Source organism: Neofelis nebulosa, chromosome 10 (assembly GCF_028018385.1).
Source record: "Neofelis nebulosa isolate mNeoNeb1 chromosome 10, mNeoNeb1.pri, whole genome shotgun sequence".
Taxonomy (NCBI): Eukaryota; Metazoa; Chordata; class Mammalia; order Carnivora; family Felidae; genus Neofelis; species Neofelis nebulosa.
The window spans coordinates 104,796,266-104,818,871 of NC_080791.1; the positions used below are offsets into that span (position 1 = coordinate 104,796,266).

The window sequence follows — 22,606 nt, forward strand, 5'->3', positions numbered from 1 at the left end:
AGAGGAAGGTGCAGCTGCTGCTGCTGCCGTTGGAGGCCCGCGTGGCCTGAAGAGCCTGCGGGCCTGCTGGGTCCTGGGCTCCTGGCAAGCTCAGTGATGCTCGCCCAGTAGAGTCTGGGGGCCTGGCCCTGAGGGCGCCGCCAGCTGAAATCTGCCTCTTGAGCTAGGCCTGGGTACTGGCAGGACGACCCGGACGGGGTGCTGGAGGAGCGCTGCTGGGCAGGGAGACCAGCCCCTGCGGGGATCCCCCTCTTAGCCTCGGCTTGGACCTGAGAGGGCAAAACTCGATCCTTAGGACCTTGACCAAGTAAAATGAGGGGTAATGATGTCGCTTTGCTTCCGCGATTTCTTCGGTGTTAAAAGCCCTCAGGGGGCATGGAGACAGGATTGGGTGTCCCCCACCTCCCTTATTCTGCCCCGCCCATCTTTGTGCAGATGGCCTCAGCCAGTCCGTTTCATCAAGTGTGAGTGCCAGGGTCACAGCCCAGGTCTGGCCCTGGAAGTGCAGAAATGAATCCCTCCACTTCCGGGAGCTCACCCTGCCTCGGGAGCCAGTCCTGATCATCCAAAGTGAGGTGACACCGTGATGTAGTTTAGGTGAGCAAGGAGAGGAGTATTAACGGACTGGTGGGGCAGAGGCTTCCCAAGGAAGGTTGTTTTGGAGCTGTTGGGGCTGAACCCCAGGGAGTGACAGGGATGAGGCTGAGAAGGTGGGCAGAGAACATTTGATGAAGGGCTTTCTCTGCCCTGCCAAAGAGTTTGAACTTTATTCTGAAGACAGTGAGGCGTCGCGTGCTAAAGATGGACAAGAGGTTTCTAGACATGAGGTCTCTGTGACTGTTCCAGAATTACTATGTAATAAGGCAAGTGTAGGGGATGAAGATAGGGCTGGGAATAAGGGCTAGGGGCTTGTTCTGCAGCTGGCTTTTGGGATTAGGGATGGGACCACCAGAAAATAAATACAAATAAATTATTTATTATTTATTTTTTATTCATCTAATTTTACAAAAATGAGATGCTTAACTGGGTTGTAGGGTAACTGAATGTAGATAGAATGTCATTTGAAAAAGTGCTAACTATCCTTTATTCCAGCAACATATTGTCGAATTTCTTAGTTTCTTCCTTCCAGCAGTTAAGCTAAAGAATTTTAAACACACACACACAACCTGTTTTTTCTTGGTGCTTTAATGAGTACTTCCTTAAAGTGTTGGTGGTTTGGGTGGGGGCCTGATGGAGATGCCAAAGGTGCTAAATATTCTCCCCAAGTCACTCGTGGCGCTTCCACTATCCGCTTTGTGAAAAGAATTTTTTCTGCGTACGCCAAAGGGCTAATTATTTTTTTACGATTTTCCTAGCAATCTAGATATGACTTCCTCATTACTTTATACATGAATTCTGAAATTCTGTGTCTTTTATTTAAGCATGACAAAATGATCAATCTTGGTTGCTGTCTAGGCCTATACCCTTTCTTTGGTATTTCTCAGAGGTGGCATTTTAATATACAAAACTTATTATTTATACTTAGGTGATTAACATTGTTTTCTCTGCTGTCAGTGGCTCTTAAATTCTTGCCTAGCTTTTTTCTGTCTCTATACTTTAAGAGATTTAAGAGACACTCAGAAAACCAATATTTGCAACTAACGACTCATTAAAATAATCAAATCATGAGATTTTAAGGGTATAGGGAATGAGAGATCATTTACTCAAACCCTCCTTTCTGAAAGGACCAAGACTCCAGGTTTAAGATCATACCTTAGATGATCACCGGGCTAAGTAATTCATGTTATTGACCCGAGTATGACATGTTAGAAGATGTAGGACGATGTAACGTCAGATCCATAAAGGATACAATTATTAGCCAGGTTTTCTGAACACCAGGGAGAAATGCAGGAATAACAGGAAAAAACAAAACAGTAACAAAAGAACAGGAGAAGCCTTTAGGATTGTAGAAGCAACTCCGGTAAGTTGTCTGATGGCAGAAAAAGTTCTTTCACACAGAAAGATAGCAAATGTGTGTAGGAAAAAAAAGAAAAAAATCATGAGCCCATGATGAATTTAAGTACAAGAACTTGGGTTTGAAATGCAAACATGGCATTATGAATTGCATTGAATCGATTACACATTGCAAATGAATTGTAAAAGCTTTACTGAAAATTCTCTAGCTCTGTTCCCTGGGTGTTCTTTATACCTTATCATCCAGAGCCACTGTTGCCTACTCAGGAAAAATAACTGTAATATACCTATACGTTTTAGTCATAGAGAGAGACCTTTCACTTATGGAGGCTGTTATTCAGAACAGGCAGATGCAAACTGATACCTTTACAAAGTAAGGCAGGGAAAGAAGAAAGCAGTTGCTTCAGAGTTTGGGGAGGTGGTTGTGAAACAGTAGGGAAAGAATCAAACTTTCTTTGAAGCGGAGCGTGTATATGTGTTTTGTGTCGTTTTGTAGAAGTTTGCTAATAAAGATATCACCAAAGATTCGAAGCATAATCATCTAGAGGAAATGCTGGTAGTATGGCTGTATGTGTATGTTCAAAACTCTCTACAGCAGACAGTCTTGTTTTAGGGGTAAGTAAGACTTCGCTCTTGATTAAATTCAGGAACATGCACTATTTCAGTTGAGCGAGGATGGTTCTTCCGTCTGAAGAGGGGCATATTTGGTTAAGATAAAAAAAAAATGGGCTTTTAAGATTTTTGGGGTTTTTTTTTAGTTGACACACAATGTTACATCAGTTTCAGGTATAAAACGTAGTGACTCAACATGACTATATGTTATGCTATGTTCAACACAAGTATAGCTACCATCTGTCACCATACAATGCTATTACGATATAGACTATATTCCTTGTGCTGTACCTTTTATTCCTGTGACTTATTCATTCCATAACTGGAAGCCTGTATCTCCCACTCCCCTTCACCCAAAAAATGTTTTTTAATGCTAATTGCCTTCTACAAATTTTGACTTATCTTCTGTCTCTTCATAAAGAAATACGTGCTTAGATATAAGCATACTGACTAAACCAATATACACAGGGTAAGAAATAAATCCCAAAAAGAAATCAAAGACATGGTATTTTTTTTTAACTAAGAGAGAGATCCATTGCTGATCTCTTTCAATTACTGTATTGATGTCTATGCGCGAGGATGGTTACTAATTCGTCTCTTTAAGTTATAAACAGAGAGCTTAGCTAGCTCTTAATAAACACCAAGGAATTAGGAAGATCATGCCCTTTCATATCTGAAGGAGAAAGAACTTCTCCACTGGATGTGAACTTTTCCTTTGAACTTGGCTGCTGTGTAGATCACTTGTCTAAGTCTCCCACCTGACTGTTCAGCAGAGGTTATTAATCTCTTTGTAGTCGCAGACCCCTGTGTACATAGGAAGAAGGTTCTGAATCTTCTCCCCAGATTCATGTGTATATAATAATCTTTGGCCCTCATATTTTTGTGTTGGGGGAAGAGGACTGTGACTTCCTAGAATCCCATCTGTTGACTCTAGGTTAAGAACCATTTTTAAATAAGAAAACCCATCTTGTCCTTCACACACTAGCAACCTTGCTTTCTTGTAGAGTCCTTTTCAAGCTTTGGCTACTTGGATGTTTCATAGTATTATACAGGAAAACTGCCAAGGAGACACTTTTTCAAGCCCACTCACTTAACAGTTGGAAAGCCATGTGGAATTAATGTTCTTCATACTGATGTGCTTCTACAAGAGGTATTTACTGGATGCCTGCTCTATGCCGGGCACCATATTAGAGGCTGGTGACAACGGGGAGATAACTGAAGTCCGGGCCCTCAAGGATTTTGTGATTTTCTCCCAATCAAATCCAAAGAATCTCTGAAGATAATGCCATTCTTCCAAATTTGATGCAGAGGAAATCCTAAATTCTAAGTCTGTAAAAAGTGCATAAGGTTGTTACCCAAAAGTGGTCTTTCTATAAAAGAAAATTCTCTAAAGTGTATCTCTAATATTAGCCAATTGCATTTATGTGTTTTTAGGCTACTTGCTTTACCAAGAGCTGGAACTATTAAAACACTAAGCAGTGTCCTATTAAAATTTATGTTAAAGTGAAAATAATGTACCCTCTGAAATTTTTAAAGAGTAGTTAAAAATGTGATCCAATATATGAAATACCAGTCCACATATAAATTGAGAAATAAATTTACTGGCACCTATTTACTTGGATTATAATTATCTTCTTACAAATTAAAGTTGAGTAATAATTCTCCCCTACACAACCCCTCCCCTATCCAATAGGAAGACCTCATACAAGCAAGTCTACATTGGAAATTCTTTGTATTTCTTGCTTTCTTTTTCTTTTATCCCTAGTTTTAGAGAGAGGGAGAGAGCATGGGGAGGGGAGGGGGCAGAGGGAGAGAGAGAGAATCTTAAGCAGGCACCACGCTTAGCATAGTGCCTGACACAGGGCTCCATCCCACGACCCTGGGATCATGACCTGAGCCGAAATCAAGAGTCGGACACTCAACCAACTGGGCTACCCAGGTGCCCCTCTTTGTATTTCTGTGTTGGACCATGCCTCACCCCAGCATGCTTGCGAACAAGATACACAACAACTAGGCCTTGAAAGAAAAGATAAATAAAAGATGCAAAAAGTGACTCAACCTTAATAAATTACTACTGTACAAGCAAATATTGGCCACATGGCTTCCTGCATGCAAATCAATTAGAACCACAGTTTTCCTCAAATACCTTCAGTTTTCTCCTGCCATTATTGGATAGGTAGGGAAGACAGCCAGTAGTAGAGTCAGACTGTCAACTTTTTTATGAGAGAATTGACCAGAATTATCATTGAACATTCTGCTGCTCCAAGTATGGCTTACTCCTATTTGGTAAACCTCAGTACTTTCTAGTTAGGGCTCTCTTTTGAAGCTAACCAATCCAGAAAATACATGGTAAATGCATTGCTATTTTACTTTTATCTTTCATAAAAACCTTGAACGTGTCTTCTAGTTAACACTTACTGGAATTATGTTGTAAATTGCATGGTTTCAGTACTAATACCATTCTCTTCTCACAGGCTGTCCAGATTATGATTGGCATATTTCATGTTTTCATGTGGTACTTCCTATTGATTTTGTATATGGGACAAATTAGAGGAGTCTTTGGGACATACGAACCTATAACTTACAAAGCAGGATGTCCTTTATGGGGAGTCATCGTGAGTAGAATATATTTATATGATTTCATCATGCCGTAAATACTATTTGTGCCACTAGTGGAAGATAGGGAACAATTTCTAAACAGAGTTTTCAGAATTATGTAAGTAAATCCCATGTTGGTAACTTACTCAAAATCAAATTCCTTTTTTCAACAGATATTTTTTGAGACCCTTTAATTTACCAGTGCTATTATAAGAGATGTGGATACAGGAGGGAATAGACTGTGACAACCACAGGTTGGATTGTCCTTAGATATGTGGAAGACAAAGAATCTGAATTATAATAGCCATTAGCCTGGTTAGTTTTCATATTTAGGGTCCTTCTTCACACAATGAGTCTACACTCACATTTTCTAATGTGTGTATTCTGTGGTTTCTAGACAGCCATAAAGTAATAAAAAATTTGGAGAGTACAGCATCCTCAAAGCCAAGTAAACAATTAAGGAAAGATAAACTATATTGAAATCTGTTATTTTGCCAAATAGGGCTGAGAATTGACCATTGGATTTAGCAATATGGAAGCCAGCAATAAACTTGACATGTAGGTTCAGTTGAATGGTGGGGCAAAAACCTGACTGGAGTTGGTTTAAGAAATAACGGGAGGAGAACTAGAGACCACAGATACAACTCCTTTAAGGAGTTCGGTGTAATGTAGTGTATGTAGAGAAATGAGGTAGTAGCTGGGGAACTTTGGGTCAAGAGAGAGTTTGCTTATTTGCTTCAGTAAGTTGGAAGTATCATGTCATTTATCGAGGGGACTGAACCAGAAGAGAGAAAATGGATATGAAATAAATGGAAGCAGGTTGGGATTATTAGAATCCTGTACTGGTGTAGGCAAGAGATGATGAATTTTAATACATGAAATAGCTAGGTCCGTGGGAAGTTCATCTCTAGCAGTGGTTCTCAATGAGAGCTGGTTTTGCCCCTCAGAGAATACTTGGTGATGTCTGGAGACATTTTTGGTTTTCACACCTGGGGTGAGCTTCTAGCAGGCAGAAGACAAGGATATGACTAAATACCTCACAAACATATAGGATGGCTCCCACAACAAAGAACTGTCCATCTATAATGTAAACAGAGCCAAGGTGGGTAATGGGATGGAAAGGTAGAGGAACAGAAAGGACAAATTTTGATGTGCAAGTAGATGGGACATTGGGAGCTTATGGAACTTTTCTTCCAATGGCTTCAGATATCTCCGTGAATTAGGAAGTCAGATCATGAGCTGAGAATGAGAATGGGATAATGGACTGGTTGTTTGAAGAAAGGATATGAAATAGTCATCCAGAAAAAGAGAGTGCATGCATTGTGGAAAAGTAGTTTGCCTTTCGCTAAGCATTAAGAGCTCACTTAAGCTTTAGGAACATGATTTGTGTGTAGTGAGATGGGTCAAGATGGTTGTGTGTCTTAGGTCATGTTTGGCCACATGGGTGCAGGCATTCAGTAGGAAGGAGAACTGCATTTAATCAGGATTTGGATTTGACCATGATCTGTGATCAAACAAGAACTGTGAAAAGGAGTTGAAAGTGTATGTAAGTGAATGTAGCGTTGACCATGGAGTTTAAACTGGCAAAGGAGAGAATATAACGGAGAGGTGAGGGTCTCGATTATAAATCCAATCCAAATGACTGTTAGAGTTGTGATACCACAGGCATGAGGTATAGAGATAGAAGCTGGTGGTCCTAGTGGGATACTTTAAATTGAGATTTGAAAGATGTTACACTTATTGGTAGAAACAAGCACAAGAGAATGAATATGGGAGTGAGTGACTGAGATAGGATGGGGTCGGAGGTCTGGAGAAGAGAAAGTCAAAGAACCACAAGCCCAGGGTGTTAGAAGGGTAATTACCAAGATGTAAGAGGTGTGAGAGAGTGAGACAAGAATTAAAATCACCAAGAGGAGTGACCAAGCCGTCAATAGATGACTTCAACCAGGGCAGATAGTGGGTGGTAGAATCTGACAATATTTGACGAGAGAGAGAGTTGAAAGTGATAATGAGGAGGAAGGAGACCACTTATCTTATGCCCAGAACCGATGGTATCAGGGCTGTAAGAGAAAATGACCACCACTTGAGAGGGCTCTAGAGAAAGTTGTGGCCTCTAGGAGATCCCCTGCCTTTATATGTTGGTTCACAGGTGTCAATGCATTGCTTTACAGAACAGTAGAATAGTGAATTTGCAGTCAAAATCCAGATAAATGATTCATGGCCCTCAGCGTTTAATCATACGTGTTACAAAAATAGCATGTGTAACTCCTAGAATAAATTATCTAAAACTTCAATCAAATTTAATTAAACGCAAAACTTCTCACTGAGGTCATAAACTTTGAAAGGTATTTTGTGAAGCACATGGTTCGGTAATTAGCTAGAGAGCACTCTAGTTTAAAATTCACCTTTATATTAGTTCTTCCTTTCACTGTGTACTTCTTAGAAATCTCAGCTTACAGAATGTTACAGAATGAAGTGCTGAGTGTGCAGATTTAAGTTATCCTTAAAGATAATTAGGAGCTAGTAAGCTTCAAGGTTTGGCCTTCCTGTAAACGGGATAGCATGAATGCTGTGTTTCCACAAATTATTCTTTGACTTAGATCTTTGTGAAAATGCCTAAAACAGATAAGACAAAAGGAATATATCAAGGGAATTGTACAGCTCACCTTCAAACAATATGGCATAGCTTTACACTTCTGGGAAATAGACAAAGTAACTTGGTATAAAATAATGGAAACTCTTTAAAAAAAAGGCAAAAACATGAAATGTAGTTGTTACCTTAATAATGACTACAGTTTCAAGAGGTGTGTTTTGTACAAACAATTTGGAATAGACTCATGAGCCACTTTTTCCACATCTGGATATATACACAGTAATTACAATCAGTGGCTTCAATTTATTAGGAAGGATAGCATTCGAAATAATAATCAAGTGAGTTCAGAAAGTCTGTGCAGATATAAGCAAACTTGGTCCCTGACTCGGGACTCTTGAAGTCATCTTTGGCATATCCCACAACCTGAATTCTGCCCACTGTTCCCCATAAGTTTCTGTGATTAGTGACCCTGCTATAACGTTTCAGTTCATGACTATATGATGGAAACTTGTCCTGACCCCTTCTACTGAAACCTCTTTATATTTTATAATTCTTTGTAGTCTAAAAGTAATTGACTTAGAAGAGGAGTTGTTAAAAATATGTTTTAAGTTGATGAGCATCATCAATGAGTATTTATAAATATGTTTTTATATCCAGTTTATCATTGCAGGAGTCTCCATAATAAGAGTAGCAAAGCATCCAACTCCAGGCGTGGTAAGTGGAGATGCTTAGGGTATCCTAGAAATCACTTGTCACAAAACTAAAAGGTTTTAGTGAGTATCTAAACAATGAAGGAATCTACCGTGCTTGTAAAATAAAGAATCAAGTGAAAATCTAGGAACACGTAATTTAATGTAGACATTCTATAGTGGTCAGTATCATTATGCAAAGGTTTCTAAATTTAAAGATAGGGCATTTTTGGTTTAGTATTCTATCTTATTTTAACGTTGTATGAACTTTACTAGTAGAAAAAATTTAATAGGACCTAATAATGCCTTTATGTATAGACATAATACTACTATAAAACTTTATTTTCCAAACTGTCTGTCTAGTTTGGGGATAGTATTGGATCTTGTAATAAGATAGAGGATCTATCCAGAGGATCCATCTATGGTACAGGTAAGATATTGGAAAGAAAAAAACTCTCAGAATCTTAGAGCTCAAAGATACCTTAGAAGTCAATGAGTCTGATCTCACAGTTTTACAGATAAAATCTTACATCCAAAGATACGGATGGATCTCCCTAGAGAATGAAAATCCTGGGTTAAAAATCATTGACTCTTATTTGACTTACTTTTTTTACATTTTTTTTTAATGTTTATTTATTTTTGAGACAGAGAGAGACAAAGCATGAACGGGGGAGGGTCAGAGAGAGGGAGACACAGAATCTGAGACAGGCTCCAGGCTCTGAGCTGTCAGCACAGAGCCCGACACGGGGCTCGAACTCACGGACCACGAGATCATGACCTGGGCCGAAGTCGGCCGCTCAACCGACTGAGCCACCCAGGCGCCCCTTATTTGACTTATTTTTACAAGCAGTCATTTTCCATCTTTTTTTTTCTTTTCCTCTTTGCAGTGGAACTCCTTTTGTTCAAACCCTATCTTCATCTTTCTTTCATATGACCCAGAATATTGTAAAATACAACATTTTTAAGCCCAAATGGAAGACTGATGCTTATTGGTGTGATATTTCACTGTTCCCTCCAGATTAACAGGGTATCATGTAAACCAGAAAAATATTTTACTCTAATGGCAAGCATACTAACACCTCTGAAACTTCAGAAACTAGATCAGCATTTTGACTAGATGATTTTTTTTCAGCAGTACAAACAACCAAAGTGTTTATTTTGAATATAACAAACTTTCCATGTATCTTCTTTACAGATTACATTTGCTCTGATCATGAACATCTCATGCATAATGACTTCAGTTATTGCATCAGTTCTAACAATAATTGAGTTGTCTTCTTTTAATTCGGTGTCATATAGGAATTATGGACAAGCGGTAAGTGGCCAATTCCTTAGGAACATCTTAATTTAAAACAATTCTCTTCCAAGGTTTTAAAGCCTTTGGAGGTAAAACAAAGCTTTTACCAGTCTTCAGGAAATTCTTTTATGTAAGTAATAAGGTCTTGATTGAAAGTTATTTTGGGTTTTTTTATGTTTATTTACTTTGAGAGAGAGAGAGTAAATGTGCACCCGCATGAGCAAGGGAGGGACGGAATGGCAGGGGGGACAATATCAAGCAGGTTCCACACTGTCAGCGCAGAGCCCAACACAGGGCTCTCAGTCTCATGAACCATGAGATCATGACCTGAGGCAAAATCAAGAATCGAGTGCTTAACTGACCGAGCCACCGGGCGCCCCTTGATTGAAAATTTTAATTCAAAAATAATTCTGACATGATTTTTTGGTAAATATTACTAGAATGTTTGAATTCCTGACATGCCTAATTAAAACAAAGCAAGTAAATAATGCGAAGGCTTCAGTGATAAGTGTATATGCATTAGGCGTAGGGTCACTGATGATTCTCTTAATGAAAGAAAAGTATAGTCCTAGACCTTAAAACGATTCCCAAAATCAACAAAAGAATTCTGCTTCCCAATGCTTATAGTTGGAATTGTTGACACCTAGTAATTTCTGGTTTAACACAGAGCTTTTCACGTGTAGCCTATTTTTGTGTCTTGCATCAATTTGCCTTGTGTCCTCAAATGCTAAATGTACATGAATCTGTCTTGCTTCCATTTAATCGAATAACCAATCGTATACCTTGTACTAGAGAAATAACTGCATTTCTTTGTAAGATAGTAACATCTTCCATTAAATGTGAGTATCTTCACTGATATCACAATCTGTTTCAATTGTATTGGCTTTAAATTCAGAATCCCAGAATATTAGTGCTGCAAAAGACTTCAGCAATACTTATAAATAAAAATCTTCCATTTCAGATGAGAACATACTAGAGTGGAACTCCTCCTTACTTTCTTTTTCTTCAATTTTGTTTTCAATGTTTGTTTATTTTTGAAAGAGAGAGACCGAGCACAAGCAGAGGAGGGGCAGAGAGAGAGGGAGAGACACACAATCTGAAGCAGGCTCCAGGCTCTGAGCTGTCAGCACGGAGCCCAACACAGGGCTCCAGCTCAAGGACCGTGAGATCTTAGCCTGAGCCAAAGTCAGACGCTTACCTGACTGAGCCACCCAGATGCCCCTCCTCTTTATTTTCGAACAACAGAACAAAAAATAACAATTTGAAAGTTTTAGTTCAAAAATAATTCTAATGAGAAGAGTCATTGTAGATGAGGGATGAACTTCCTACTCCCCCCATCGCACTCTCTACCTGCACTGTATTATAAAGGGACCATCAGTGCTGACCTGAAGTCAGTATTAATGATCAATTTCAGTCTCCCGAATGCACATGTTTCAGTTTTGTTTGCTGTGATTAGTTACATGAAATGAACTTATATATTAGACCCACAATCTTTTCCTGGAGGCATTATAGAATTCTACTCCTGCATTTACTAAGGCAGCCAACATTTTACAATATTTTCCATATGCCAGCTTTTCTAACATAAGCAAGTTGCTTGGCTAACCACACAAATTCATCAAGTTACCAGTGTTTCCAGGTAGGTTCAGCTATCCCAAAAAGTGCATGCCCCTGAAACATACTTCTCAGATAGGAAAATGGTTGCTAGTATAAATCCAGAACCAGACTGACTTTATTCAAACACTATCTTTAATACTCATTGTATGTGACCCTACGGACAAGTTTCCTAACTTCCCTGTTCCTTAGTTTTTTTATGTGTCAGTGGAGCAAATGATAACACATACCTGTTAGTTAAACTGCTTTGTCTCCCAGACTCCAGGCCTGTAATTCCAAATAGGCCTATATATCTCATATGGATATGCTTCTGGTGTCAAACAGAATTTCAACAGATATAAAATGGAAAATATTTGCCTCCTCAAAAGTACTGCGCTGCAAGACTCCCTTATTTCAGCCTCCGGAGCTCAAAACCTTGATGTAATCCTGTACCCTTGTCTCTCCACTGCTTTCCCAATTACCAAGCACTATTTATTATTTACTCTAATTTTTATTAATTAGGGCTCTCTTGGTTGTAAGTGCCAGGAAATACAATGCAAATTGACTTAAGCAAGAAAAGGGCACTCACTGATTTATGTGGGATTCAAAGGCTTAAATCACGTGTCAAGAACTCAGTCACTCTCTGCTGTTTGCCTGTTCGAACTTTTCTGGCAAAAAGCGGGGAGAATTTGTCTGAGAGTAACACTTCACATGTATAAATTAAGGAACGTGGGCAAAATGACTTTTTACAATCTTGGTAGCTAAGAGGTCACCAGAACTTCCCAGCTAAGATGCTACAATCGTGTTTCTGCCAACAAAATTAGATCAGAATTCTGATAAGGTAACTTGCCATTTCAAACCCTCTATAGTCTTTTCTTTATCCTCCTGTTAACATCATGCACTCCCTACACCCGAGTTAAATTCCCTTTATCGTTTTCTTAAAACACAAGTCACTCTTTTTTTTTTTTTTACATTTATTTATTTTTTGAGAGACATAGAGACAGCACAAGTTGGGAGGGGCAGAGAGAGAAGGAGACAGAATCCAAAGCAGGCTCCAGGCTCTGAGCTGTCAGTACATAGCCTGATGCAGGGCTTGAACTCACAAACCGTGAGATCATGACCTGAGCCGAAGTTGGATGCTTAACTGACTGAGCCACCCAGGCGCCCCAAAACACGGTCATTCTTGCATTCAATTTTTCGTTCATATTTCAAACCATAGGTCGTGCGATATGTATTTTGGCTTTATTATCATTTCTATTTTATATCTCCATTTCTTAATTATTTTGTCACACTTGTAATGTGTGCTATTACATTTTTTCCAGAACAAGATAGGTTACACTGAAACTAGTAAATGAAAATTCAAAGCTGCCTAGAATGTTGCATCCCTCCTTCATTTTTCTCAGTCCTACTCTTATTTCCAATGTCTTACCTCTTTATGAAGCCTTCCTAGATATGAATGGCTTAGGGTAAACCTCCCGTCCCCTAAAATTACCGAGCAAGTTTTTTATCCCTTTTGACGTATTTAACCTTATCGTATGTTACCTTACATTATCTGTCTTTTCTACTTGAATATAAACCTTAAGAAAGCTAGAATTTTTGGTCATTTCATTCTTACCGTCTAATCCCTACCACCTAATAGTTTCTTGCATAAAAGATATCAAATAAACTGAATGAAAATGGAGAAGGAGGAAGAGAAAACTGAAGGAGAGAAAACTGTAATGTTACTCTTTCCACGTCTGCATATCATTCTTGTCTTTCTACAGCCAGCACAAAAACTACATTTATTTTCAGGATTAAGACCAGTATCATTCATCCTGATATGTAGTTGAAAATATCTTTCTTTACAGAGAGGGAAGGAGGCAAACCATAAGAGACTCTTAAAAACTGAGAATAAACTGACAGTTGATGGGAAGTGGGAGGGAGGGGAGGGTGGGTTATGGGCATTGAGGAGGGCACCTGTTGGGATGAGCACTGGGTGTTGTATGGAAACCAATTTGACAATAAATTTCATATTTAAAAAAAAAGAAAATCTCTTTCTGACAGCAACAGAAGGGATCTGCTTTATTATCCCAGCAAAATCATAATCACCTTATACTTCCAAGTGAGATGGTGGTGTTTGAGTATTTACCCATCCTTCCACATCATGTTCCAGCAATTTCTATGTGAGATTTTTATCACCACACAGATACATTTAAGTAGGTCTGTAATTAACAATAGTTGTTTTAATACATGAAGATTGCTTGATAAAATCTTTTAGTAGGCGTCTTACCATTGGAGACAGAAGAATCAAATCTTATTGACTGAAGTGTTTGGATAGAGCCCCTCGTCATGAAGAGAATAACAAGAATGAAGAGTTCTAAGAATCAAGACTAGAAGGCTGAGTGATGAAGATCAAAAACGGAAGCTGTAGATGGTGAACTGGGGGAATTAAGGCTAGAAAAAGTGGAGCCAGAGGCTAAGGAGTAGAAAATGACTAGGGAAGTCAGATGGTGAAAGCATCTTACTTATTTTTCCTGTTTTCTTTGTCACGGTAGGAGCTCTTTCTGTGAATGTACTTGCACTTACTAAAGATAATAATGCAAGATTTCTCCCTATTTTCTGGTTTCAGAAACTTGGAAGGGAAGTTTCACGTATTTTACTGCTCTCTTACTCCTTTGAGATTTCTGTTGCATTAACATACGCAATCTTTGGCTGTATTGGTTTGGTAAGTGTACGTGTCAAGAGATGTTGATTTCTAGCACACATTCTATAAAGAGATGATACGATGTGTTAGAACTCATGAAAATTGAATATGTGACTATTTCCTTTAACGTTTTTCCTTATTGTTTATAAAGTTACCAAAGTAATACCTGAAACTATCAAGTAAAATTAGAGTAAATTATTATTGTCCTCATCATACCCACACATCCAAATCCACACAAAAAAGACACAAACACACACTCAGACCCACACATACAGTTTTCTTTTTTACTAACTGTGTGATCCTATTCATATTGCTTTCTCACATGCATTTTTTCTCAACTATCATAAACATCTTTCCATGATAAAACAAAACAATGCCTTTTAGTAGCATCATACTTTTCCTTAGTATCTATTTCAACATTTTTTGGCTGCATATTTATCTTTTTTCCAGTTTTTTAAAAATTATAAACAATGATCTTTGCATATAAGACTAGTATTTCTGTAGGTAGTTGATTTCTAGAAGTGTAGTGACAAGTTTGATAACATCCCAAAATGCTGTCAGAATCCAGAAGTTTATGAGAATGATTATTTTGTCACAAGCTTAAAAAAGCTAAGTACCTACATTGATTCCTTCTTTCATATTTATGGAGGGCTTACTCTTTACTAGGCATTGTAATAGGCACTAAGAATGCAATGATTAAGGGGCACCTGGGTGGCTCAGTCAGTTAAGCTAACTTTGGCTCAAGTGGCTTCTGAGTTTGAGCCCTACGTGAGGCTCTATGCTGACAGCTCGAAGCCTGGAGTCTGCTTCGGATTCTGTGTCTCCCTCTCTCTCTCTCTCTCTTCCCCTCCCCCACTCACACTCTGTCTCTCTCAAGAAATAAATAAACATTAAAAGAATTTAAAAAAAAAAAGAATGCAGTGATTAACAAGACAACATCCCTACCATCAGAAAGCTTTCTGTTTCAGTGGAAGAGAAAGACAATTAACAAATAACATACACACACACACACACACACACACACATATATATACACCCACAAACATATGTACATATATGTATATATATACACACATATACATATCTTTATATATATATTATATTTATATTAATTTATAGTACTATATATGTTAGATTAATACTATACTTTTATATATTAGATATTTTATATATAATATATATTATAGTACTATATTTTTGAGTGTTTATATATACTACATCATGTGTGTGTATATATATATATATATATACACATACATATATATATATATATATAATTTAAGGAAGTGGAAAACTTATGGAGTAAAAGGAAATGGAGTAAAAAGACAAAGCAAAGATTATTTTTACATAGGATAGTAAGAAAAGGCCTCCATGCAGGGACTAACTGAAGTGCAGAAGTAACTGAGACTACATGGAAAAAAGAGTTTTCTAAACAGAGGGGATGTGTGGGGCTTCCAGAATGGTTGAGTGAGGATATAGTAATGCTCCCTAAAAACAAATGCTAAAACTGGACAAACTGTCAATAAACAATCTTTTAAAGATTCTGGAAATTTACCAAAGCATACAAAATATTGAGAAGCATTTACTGAAGAAAATTCACTAAATCTCACTAAGAGTAGTTTAACCATTTTAGTTTGGGGCTGCTCCAATTCCTCCCAGCCTCCACTCCCAGATTCCCTTTTGCAGAAGTTTACATAGGATTGGTTTTTATTTGGTTTTACTCTGTTAGAGTACAGAAAGTTTAATGACCAGGGGTGTTATTAAAACGGTAGTCATCTCAGTGGCCAAAAATCTAGGAAAGCCAATATAACACTCAACCTAACTGAGCTCATGATGTTTGTTCGGGTAGGAATTGACTGGCAACCAGCCAGAAACTTAACGGGGAGATCCTGAGAGCAAGAGAGCCAAAGTGGGCCTTGATAATATCCTACTTATCCTTGTTTCCTGGAACATTATAAATGTGCATGGGCTAGGCTATGCATGCATTAGGACACTGGAGAGGGTCCTAGTAAACTGCTCACCCCTGGCTGAATAAGACACCTTGCAAACACAAATTAAAAGCTGGGGCAGATTTACAAACAGCCTAAACTTTGAATACATCCCCTAAGCTACATTGATTCATTGACAAAGGCTGGAAATATTACTGGTTCAAAATATATATTACTTCGCTAGGGCTACCATAACAAACTATTACAGACCAGATGACTAAAACAACTAGAATTTCATTTCTCACATTTCTGGAAGCTGGAATTCCAAAATCGAGGTGTTGGCAGGGTTTTGTTTCTTCGGAGGCCTCTCTCTTTGGCTTTAAATGTCTGTCTTCTCCCTAGGTCTTCACATGGTCTTCCCTCCTCTTATAAGGACATCAGTCATTTGGAGTAAAGCCCACCTTAATGGCTTTATTATAACTTTATTACTGCTTTAAAGACTGTCTTCAAATACAGTCACATTCTGGGGCACTAGGAGTTAGGACTTTAATATATAAACTTTAGGGAGACACAGTACAGCACATGACAAGGTGTTTAAGCACACCTCTGACCACTGATTGGCTGACCACCTATCCTGACCAAGGAAGAACCCCATTAAACCGGTCTTAAGATTAAAAACATAAGTGAAAAAAATGAAAAAAGTAAGTAGATTGATATATCAGAGGCTATATACTGCAAGGGACACAGACTCCACAAAATTGATACAGGCAAGTCACAAAAGGCAGCAATAACAACCACTCTTGGGGAGAAGATAAGAGAATCAGAATCCAGAGTAGCTACAATATATTATGTAAAATATCCACTTTTCAACAACAACAACAAAAAATATGACATGCAAAAAACAGGAAATAGTGACACCCTTGAAAAAAAGCGGTCAATAGATACAGTCTTAGGGAGGAAGAGAATGACAAATGATGGGCTTCACAAAGAAAGACTTTAAAGAACTAAAGAAAAACAGGTTGACTAATATGTTAGTTAACATATTAATATTTAAAATGATGACTCATCAAATAAGAGTCTTAATGTCTATTACCTTGATTGTAGTCATATGGTATCATGGTATTTGTGTATGTCTAAATTCATCTAATTGCACCTAAATTCATATAATTGCATCAAATATGTACAGTTCTTTATATAAAGCTATTAATTTTTAATAAACAATGATATAAATGAAAGAAATACTAATTTTTAAAAAGAACCAAATGGAAATTCTGGAGTTTAGAAATACACTGTTACTGAAATGAAAAACTCACTAGAGGGACTGAAGAGCAGATCTCTGACAGAAGACAAAATCAGCAAACATGATAGAACAATATAGATCATCCAATCTGAAGAACAGGAAATAATAAGAAAATTTAATAGAGCCCCAGAGATCTATGGGACACCATCTAGTACACCAACATATGCATAATGAGAATCCCAGAAAGTGGAGGAACAGGAAAAAATCTTGAAGAAATAATGGCCAAAATTTTCCTAAATTTGATGAAAAGTATTATTCTATATATGTAAGAAGCTTAATAATATCCACTTAGAATAATCACAAAGAGATTCACTCCTAGACACCTGAGACCCAAACTTATTTTAAAAGGAGAGAAAATCTTAAAAGCAGCAAGAGAAAAATTGATTTCATATACAATAGAACCACTATAAGGTTAACAGCTGACTTCTCATCAGAAACAATGGAGGCCTGGGGCGCCGGGGTGGCTCGGTCAGTTAAGCTTCTGACTTTTCAGCTCAGGTCATGATTTCACGGTTTGTGAGTTCGAGCCCCACATGGGGCTCTGTGCTGACAGCTCAGAGCCTGGAGCCTGCTTCTGATTCTGTGTCTCCTTCTCTCTCTGCCCCTCCCCCACTCACACTCCGTCTCTCTCTCTCTCTCTCTCTCTCTCTCTCTCTCTCAAAAATAAACATTAAAAAATAAAAAATAGAAACAACGGAGGCCTAAAGGTAGTGAGATGGCATATTAAAGTGTTGGAGGAAAAAACAGTCAAGCATGAACTCTATATCCTTTAACTATCCATTCAGAAATGAAGGTGAAATAAAGACATACACAGATGAACAAAGAGAATGTGTGGCTAGGAGAACTGCCTTAGACACTATAGGAAATTCTTTGGTCTAAAAGAAGGTAATATCAGATGGCACTCAACACCTGAAGAAATAAAGAGCATCAGGTAAAGGTAATTACGCAGATGACTATAAAAACAATATAAATATATCTTTTGTGCTTCTCTTAACTGATTTAAAAGACAATTGCGTAAATTGCATTGAACTCACCCAGACAATCGAAAATAATCTTTTTTTCAAGTCATGTGATTATCAACCTTAATTCCCAATGACTCAGCTCTAACTTGTAGCATTAAAGCAGCCATAGGCAATATATGAATGAATGGATATGGCTTTATTCCAGTAAAACTTTCCAAAACAGGCAGTGGGCCAGATTTGGTCCATATGCCATAATTTGCCAATCCCTGTTCTATAGATACATATTTTCTCCTTTTTTTCTGAAATTTTAAGAAATAAGTTTACAAAGTCAATAATTATAACACTGTATTGTTGACTATATGACATGTAGGTGTAATATGACAATAATAACACAAAGGAAGGTGGAAGGAATAGAGCTATACGAGAACAAAGTTTCTGTATTTTACTGGAATTAAATTAGCATTCATCTGAAACACTGTGGTAAATTAAGATGCACACTGGAAGTCCTAGACTAATGAGTAAGAACACTGAAAAATTATAAGGAAATAAGATCAACAAAAAATTAAGATAATATATAGAAAGTACTAATAGGTAAGGGAGGAACATAAAAGACACAAGACCTATAGAAAAGAAATAGCAAGGTATTAGACATAAATCCAACCGTTTCAATAATAAGATTAAACTAAAACTGCACTGAGATATTAATTTCCTAACAGAATGATTACATTTCAAAATACAATTCTAACTAATGATAATGACTATGGGTAAAAGAAATCTTTCACTCCTACTTGGAATATAAAATATTACAACGACTTTGAAAACTTTTGGGGCATTATTATGGAAAGTTAAGGTGTATATACCCTATCAGTAATTTTAGTTCTTAGTGTGTATCCAGCAGAAATGTGTGTGGGGATGTACTAAGGTATACTTCCAGGGAAATACCAATATTAATTCATAATAGTCCCAAGGTGGAAACAGTGCAAATGGGTGAGTGGTGAATATATTGAGGAATGTTACTCTAACAAAATTCTACGTGGTAATTAAAACGAACTGTACCTTCCCTTAACAACATGATGACTCTCATTTATTCAATGTTAAGTATGGAAAGTCAGACTCAAAGAATGCATGCTTTATGATTCCATTCGTATGACGTTTGAAAACAGGCAAAACTAAACCTGAACTGTAATGTTTACGGAGGGATGCAAGCTAGTAAAACTAGGAAGAAATGATTAATTACCTAAAAGTCAAAATGACAGTGACTTTGGGAAGGAAGAAATGGGTAGAAATTGGGAAATATCGTGACAAGGTAACTTGTGGGGTGCTGGCATCTGTTCATGTTCAAGAAGAATATTTTGTTGTTGTTAAAGTCTGGAAGTCTGCCAAATCTACCAACGTCTAGTAGGAATTAAGAGAGTGGGTTGAAGTAGAGATGGGACAGAAAGAGGACAAGTGGGACTTTGACATTTTACTCTATAAACATCAGTACTGCTTATATTTTTTTTAAAACTAAGTCTTTATTAGATGTATGATATTAGGAAGCGTGATATGATTTACATGAGGTTGATTTTTTTTTCAGAGTCGTCGTAATGAAGATAGTCTCACAGCTGTCCCAGAGGAATTTGAGAGTACTTTTTAAGAACCTTAAAAATGTGAGATTTTTCCTGGTGCTCATACCTGCTGTGGGCCCTAATGATATCTCTGTATAACAAAAAGCTGCTACAAAGCCCACAGGTGTTGTGCAAAAGAAAATACAAAACAAGTTGGATTTTTTCTTCTCGGTATTCAAGAAATTTCTCTGCACATACTTTTGTAGGCTCCAAGTGGAAAGCTTTTCCCTATTTAAATACGTTATTATGAGGGAAAAATTATTTTCTAGTACTCTGAACCTGTCAACCCCGTCTTAACTCTGAAGCTGTCACCTCTCCCTAAGAGAGCTTTCGTAAGAGACCATAAAAAAGATCTGTGATTGTCTCTAGAGGGCAGGCTATAAAGACTTGGTGAGTGATACTACGTCATTCTCAGGAAAACTTTAAAATACAAGTAAAGAGTACATTTCAGCATGACTTCTTCTACCAGAACTAGCTTCTACTTGAACAAAGGATGAATCCAAAGTCATCCGACTCATAGTCCCTTCATTGTTCCTCTTTGACTGTTCCTCTCCTCATTAAAGTTCCTTCCTGCCCTGAAAGTCTCTGCTGTCTTTCTTCCTTTTCATTTCCCTTGCTTCTTATTTCTCATCATTGCTTTGATCATCTTGCAATTGCTTTTCAAAGTGAACAGGCTGCTTTTTCATAATCAGGAGAATCTCCCAAGAATCTGTTCTGAATTCAGATTCCCCCTCTCTTCTAATAGGGAACAGCACTTCAGAAAGCCTTGCTCAGCAGAATCAATCATGCCAGTGAGTTCATGTAGCTCTTTTAAATGCGCTGCTGTTTTTTGTTGGTTTTCGGCCTTGTCTCTCAAAAGGTTTCATCAGTTGCTATAAAAAGATTTCATGGGTCTAAGAATTTCAGTTCAACACACATTGAGTGTCTTCCGTGTGCTAATGATTATATTAAACTCAGGAGTATCAAAGACTAATAAGGGACCTCATCACAAAGAGTTTTTTGTTTTTTTTGTTTTGTTTTAGGGGAAGAAACAAACAGGTAACAAATCAAGACTATGCAGTGTGAAGAGATAATGATCCTTCTGTTGGGATATAAGAGGAAATAAAGCTTTATGAAGGATATGGCTTCTGAGCAGGGGGGTTAATTGTAGTTGATGAAGCAGATTGGAAGGTGGGAAGACATTTCAAATGAGAGTAGCTGGTGCAAAAACCAAAATGTGAGAACGATCATAGTATATTCTAATAACTAAAATATAATTAAAACACAATGACAAGAAGGAGCAGTTCAAGTGAAAGTTGGAGAGGGAAGAAAAGGCCAGATACGAAGACAAATCATCAAAGATTGGTGACTGTATTGTATTGAACTGTATCTTGAATATAGTGGGAAGCCATTGAAGAGTTTTTAAGTAGGGAATGACAGGCTTGGATTTATTTTTGAGGAAAAAGTATTGAATAGGGAGAAATGCATTAGAAAGGTTAAATTTGATAAGAACGGCTAGAGTGTGGGAGGGAGTAATGGATAACTATTGCAATGATTCAGAAAAGTAATGAAAAAGAGGGTAAGTTTTAGCTATAATGACTGATTAAACATAGGTGATGAAGGAAAAAAAGAATCTAAAATAACCCCCCCACACACACACACCAGTTTCTGGATTGAGTGATACAAAATATAAAAGACACAGCAGGCTTCAATAATATGACAAATTCTATTTTTGGATAAATTGAATTTAAGATAACTATGAGACATTAAAGTAGAGAGATCTATTAGGCAGTTGAAAATACATACCTAGGAGTTGAATGAAAGCTCACTATAGAGATTGATTTTGGTAGTAGCTAAAAATATGAAAATGAGAGTTTCCATTTTCAGCAATTAAGGACTAGGTTCTTGCAGCCCAAACATCCTACAAAGAACGCAACAAAGGCAAGCCACAATTTTTAAACACCATCTGTTCGAAGATAACCTGAGATCTAGGATTTAGGGAGATTGGATTTAAGGAGCTAAGATTCCAGAGTTGCAAACAAGGCACAATACAAGCTTTTGGCATAGCTTTTCCGCAGATGCATTTTCTGAATCACAAACAGCAAATGAGAGGTTAAGAAGCTGAGAGGAGTTTCCAGTGTTCTTTTGGGTTGTGGAGACAAGTACTTGGAGCTCAGGCTCACTGAAAAGTGAGAAACTCATAAACATCCAGAATTCTCTGTTGTGTTCCCTACAAGGGCTATATCCTAACAGTGAAAGTGAGCAAAGGCGGGCCATCCCTCTCACAGACCGATGCCGAGACCCAACCAGCTCAGTTACAGATTGTACTAAAGCGAGCTTCTCTAAATCTAACACTCTACCAAAGCAAAGATTTCAAGAGGAAAATAGCATTATCCTGAGCATCAAGTTATCACTAAGGTTTTGCATACACAATGGGGGTTCAATCAAAGCCAGAATTTAAAGGGGCACCTGGGTGGCTTAGTTGGTTAAGCGTCCGATTTGGGCTCCGTGCTGACAGCTCACAGCCTGGAGTCTGCTTCAGATTCTGTGTCTCCCTCACTCTCTGCCCCTCCTCTGCTCATGCTCTATCTCTCTCTCTCTCTCTCTCAAAAATAAATAAACATTAAAAATTTTTTTTAAAAAACAATTTAAAAAATTAACTGAAATCCAAGAGAAACCACAGGCCCACAATAGATCCAAATAACAGAATTATAAAATCTTAAGTAAGATTTCAGGAGAGAAATGAAAATTATAAAAATGAGAAAGAAATGAGAAATGACATAACAAATTAAGATCTAAATATGTGAATGTAACA

At 37.6% G+C, this 22,606-nt stretch overlaps 1 protein-coding gene across 6 annotated transcripts; it reads left to right on the forward strand.

The window, feature by feature from the left end:
• MS4A13 (membrane spanning 4-domains A13) lies at positions 1-20,393 on the forward strand. Of its 6 annotated transcripts, XM_058689158.1 has the most exons (8): positions 1-319; positions 436-597; positions 2,450-2,568; positions 5,040-5,180; positions 8,414-8,470; positions 9,641-9,760; positions 13,941-14,036; positions 19,782-20,393. In XM_058689158.1, exons 3-8 carry the CDS (start codon positions 2,515-2,517, stop codon positions 19,839-19,841), a joined length of 528 nt encoding a protein of 175 aa, XP_058545141.1. In that variant the 5' UTR covers positions 1-319; positions 436-597; positions 2,450-2,514; the 3' UTR covers positions 19,842-20,393. The 6 variants fall into 6 exon arrangements, with proteins under 6 accessions (XP_058545141.1, XP_058545140.1, XP_058545142.1 ...); XM_058689157.1 differs by lacking the exon at positions 436-597; XM_058689159.1 differs by lacking the exon at positions 436-597 and having other exon boundaries at positions 1-307.
• Positions 20,394-22,606: the final 2,213 nt, after the last annotated feature.

Bases quoted from the DNA above. Each gene is read 5' to 3' on its own strand.
- MS4A13 (XM_058689158.1), top strand. From the start codon at position 2,515: ATGGCTGTATGTGTATGTTCAAAACTCTCTACAGCAGACAGTCTTGTT. The intron at 2,569-5,039 runs GTAAGTAAGACT...CTCTTCTCACAG, and splicing joins CAGACAGTCTTGTTTTAGGG to GCTGTCCAGATTATGATTGG. The intron at 5,181-8,413 runs GTGAGTAGAATA...TTTTATATCCAG, and splicing joins GTCCTTTATGGGGAGTCATC to TTTATCATTGCAGGAGTCTC.